The 3,178-nt window shown below is 39.0% G+C and overlaps 1 protein-coding gene across 2 annotated transcripts in view; it reads right to left on the reverse strand.

Moving 5' to 3' along the window:
- Window positions 1-1,019: 1,019 nt before the first annotated feature.
- LOC104950336 (cytochrome c oxidase subunit NDUFA4-like) overlaps window positions 1,020-3,178 on the reverse strand; it is a 6,220-nt gene continuing 4,061 nt past the window's right edge. The window contains exons 3-4 of one of the 2 annotated variants that reach the window (XM_010776841.1): window positions 2,299-2,383; window positions 1,020-1,255 (exon numbers count right to left, since the gene is read on the reverse strand). In XM_010776841.1, the coding sequence (XP_010775143.1) occupies window positions 1,199-1,255; window positions 2,299-2,383 (142 nt within the window). In that variant the 3' untranslated portion in view covers window positions 1,020-1,198. The remainder of the gene's footprint in view (window positions 1,256-2,298; window positions 2,384-3,178) is intronic. The other variant, XM_010776842.1, reaches the window with a different exon arrangement.

Below are 3,178 nucleotides of genomic sequence, written 5' to 3' on the forward strand. Positions count from 1 at the left end.
ACAGAACCCGTGGCCCGATCAAGCTCAAAGAATATCCCTTTCAACCCGAGACTTTATGCAACCTAAACTGTAAGAACCTGCCAGGCTTTGGCATTAGTTGATCTCTCTACCAATTCTAGAAACCAGGTAATCATGTTTTGACATTTACATTGGCCGATGACACATCTTGTGGATCACCCAAGAAGAGAGAGATACCAGTAAATAAACATCTTACCTAAACTTACATGTTGTGAATCCACCCAGGATCTCAACCACCTTTTCATCATTTTGTTTTTACTTCTTAGTGTAGACATTGCATATAGACAGTGCCAGATGCTGGTTGCTGCCCCATTTTTTAAATTTTTTTACAAGAAAATGCAAGGGTTGGGCTGTTAAGCCAATATTCATAGTTGTTATTTTGCCCAAAAATACCTTTTTCTGTAGATTTACATCACAAAGGGGGGTCGGTAATTTGTTTAAATGACTTACTTCATTCATTAGGTTACATTTAAACAAAAATAAGTTTTAGCTGACTCCAGAGTTACTCCCCCATAATGAACTGCTGTACATGTGAGCGAGCTGAGACTGAATGACTGGAAGCTGAGTTAAAGAAAAAGCCCATAGCCTTGCTCTTTGGGCCCTATGGATGCTGATGATCTGGGTATTCTTATGCATGGCAATTGAAATGATTTCCCAACAAGCGACCCTAACATAAATGTAGTCATTTCATTCAGTGCCAATATAAAAGTCTGATCAGTGCAGTCTTAAAAAAAGACTTTGTTATTCACATCAACTGAAAACTTGTTTTTCAGCATCACACCCTGACTTGTGACTTCTCAGCTGAGGGGTTAACACAAGAAAGAGAACTAACAGAACATATTTACACAGATATTCAACATTAATGTTACTGAAGCCGAAACTCGAGACTCATTTTCACCTTCAACCCAAAGTAAACATTTTTAAAGTTTAGTTTTCTTTTTTTATAGCAGCATCTTAATATTTACATACAACCACATTAAGCATGCACTGAAGAACCAGCCTTCTGTCTTTTGTAATCTTTAATAGTTTTTTTTCAAAGCGTTACAGAGGTAACATTTAGAGCTGTTGTCCTTAACATGAGGTGAAACTGAGGAAATGTTGACGAAGACGCTTCACATCATTAAGGCGACAGCAGGAGGTCCTGCCAAACTTGGTGCCCCTGGAGTTGCCTGGAGGACCTTTAGAAGTCAGGGCCCTCTTTCTTCAGGTTCTTGTAGTCCGTGTTGACGGCCACAAACTGTGTGAGGCAGGAGGAATACATTTAAATCTGCTTTGCTTAAATTAAATTCATCAGTGCTGTCTTTAGGAGAACATATTGGTGGAACCAAACAGGCAGGGGGTGAAATGTTTTCCCCTCTATTACAAATATAGACTCACCCAAACACACTTATTTATTAATGATGCTTTATAGCTCATTTATTTTCCAGATTTGCTTTAGGATAACATGCGTGTCATGGATAATATATATATTGTGTGACTGCATGCATATGTTCTGCATACATCACAACTCTCCAACCATGACAAACACACATTAATGCACTGGCAGTGATTATTTTCTCCCTGTGTTTTCTTTCTTGATTGGTCTGCCATTAAAACCCTCGCCTCCCCTCTCCTCACTCCCCTTTTTTCCCACTTCCCCCTCCTCATTACGATCATTGTTTGGACTTCAGGGGAATTTCGATGCGTGACCTTTGCCTTGCTTTCGAGAATTAAACATGCCTCGTCCTGACCTTTTGTCTGCAGCGACTTTCATTCCACTGGCAAGCCGTGCAGCCTTGAAGTGCTCAGAAAACGCTCTTTTCTCTGAAAAACATATCAGCCAGATCTCCTCTTCTGGGACTTGTCAGTCGGTGGTTTTTGTGCTCTATTTTAGGTCAGCGTTGATAATGTTTTGTCTGACGCTCGGTCCTGTTGTTGAAGAGGTAAGGCAAATTATTACTGACCACTAAAAGCTCCCTTCATTTGCTTTTGAAAGACACTTTGTTTTCCTTTTGTTTTGATCAAATAAGGAAACAAGAAAGCGGCCATGTTGATCTGAAATAACTTTGCCAGTAATGTGTGATCCTGATCTATTTTGGTTTGTTTTTTTAGGCTGTTTTTGATGAAAGTCTGAAGCGTCTTTGAGTTTCCTGAAAAGAGCTATACAAGTCTCATGTATTATTATTATTATTATTATTATTATTATGAAAGTAATATTTGCAGTGACCAAAGGAAACAATGGCATTCGTATCTTTAGTTTTCTGTCAGACATGATGGTGTTGAGCCAGCATTTGGTCGTACTTTGTGTAGGGGGGAAGCTACCTTGTACTGGTAGGTTGGGTCGAGGTTGTTCCAGGGCTCTGGGTTGTTCTTCTTGTCCCACAGGCTGCAAATAGGCAACGATTCAGGGAATGTAAAAAGAGAGAAAAGACAGGACATGATAAGCAAGGCATACTGTACATCACGGCTATTCACTTAGTTTGGAATGTTGCCAGTTGATGAAAATTATCCAAAATAAGGGGCCAGTTAAATGATGGCTTGAAATATTTGCAATCATGTTAATAGCTACAGATACAGTACTACAACAACAAAGGATTGCATATATTTTAATTAGTAAAACATGACAACAACATGCTGTATTGTATTGAAACAAGACACACATTTAACCACCAACATCAATTTAGGTGCACACAACAGTGCAAACTAAATAACAGGCTTGTGTGCACACATGGTATTGAATAATCACATAAGTTTTATAAAGTCAAATCATAAAGTGCATCAGACACCAGGTGAGCCATATTTAGAATTTCCCTCATTAACTAAATTAATTCAACCCAATTGGTCACAACAAAAATAAAGAATGACTGCGTCACATTTCAGTAAATATCCACATTTTATCAATGTAAATAGTTTCTATTTTGAAATGGCATTGTTGCATTGTACATGATGGAGGCAAAAGACCCAACGCAGAGAGACGGAAGACTAAGAGAAGAGAAACAAATAAAACAATAACAAATAGGGAGCAGAGGGGCAAAAGGGGAGAGACAAAATGAAATTAAACATTATTCTGGATGGAGACACAAGTTGGAGGTGATTATCAGATGAGGTGAACTCAGCCCAGTGACTTGGCAGTGCTCCCCTTTCCATTAGCCAAAGTCTGGCTTTCACTGAGACCCCCCCC

The sequence above is a fragment of the Notothenia coriiceps genome, unplaced genomic scaffold, assembly GCF_000735185.1.
Source record: "Notothenia coriiceps isolate Sejong01 unplaced genomic scaffold, NC01 NC01_scaffold00017399, whole genome shotgun sequence".
Classification (NCBI taxonomy): domain Eukaryota; kingdom Metazoa; phylum Chordata; class Actinopteri; order Perciformes; family Nototheniidae; genus Notothenia; species Notothenia coriiceps.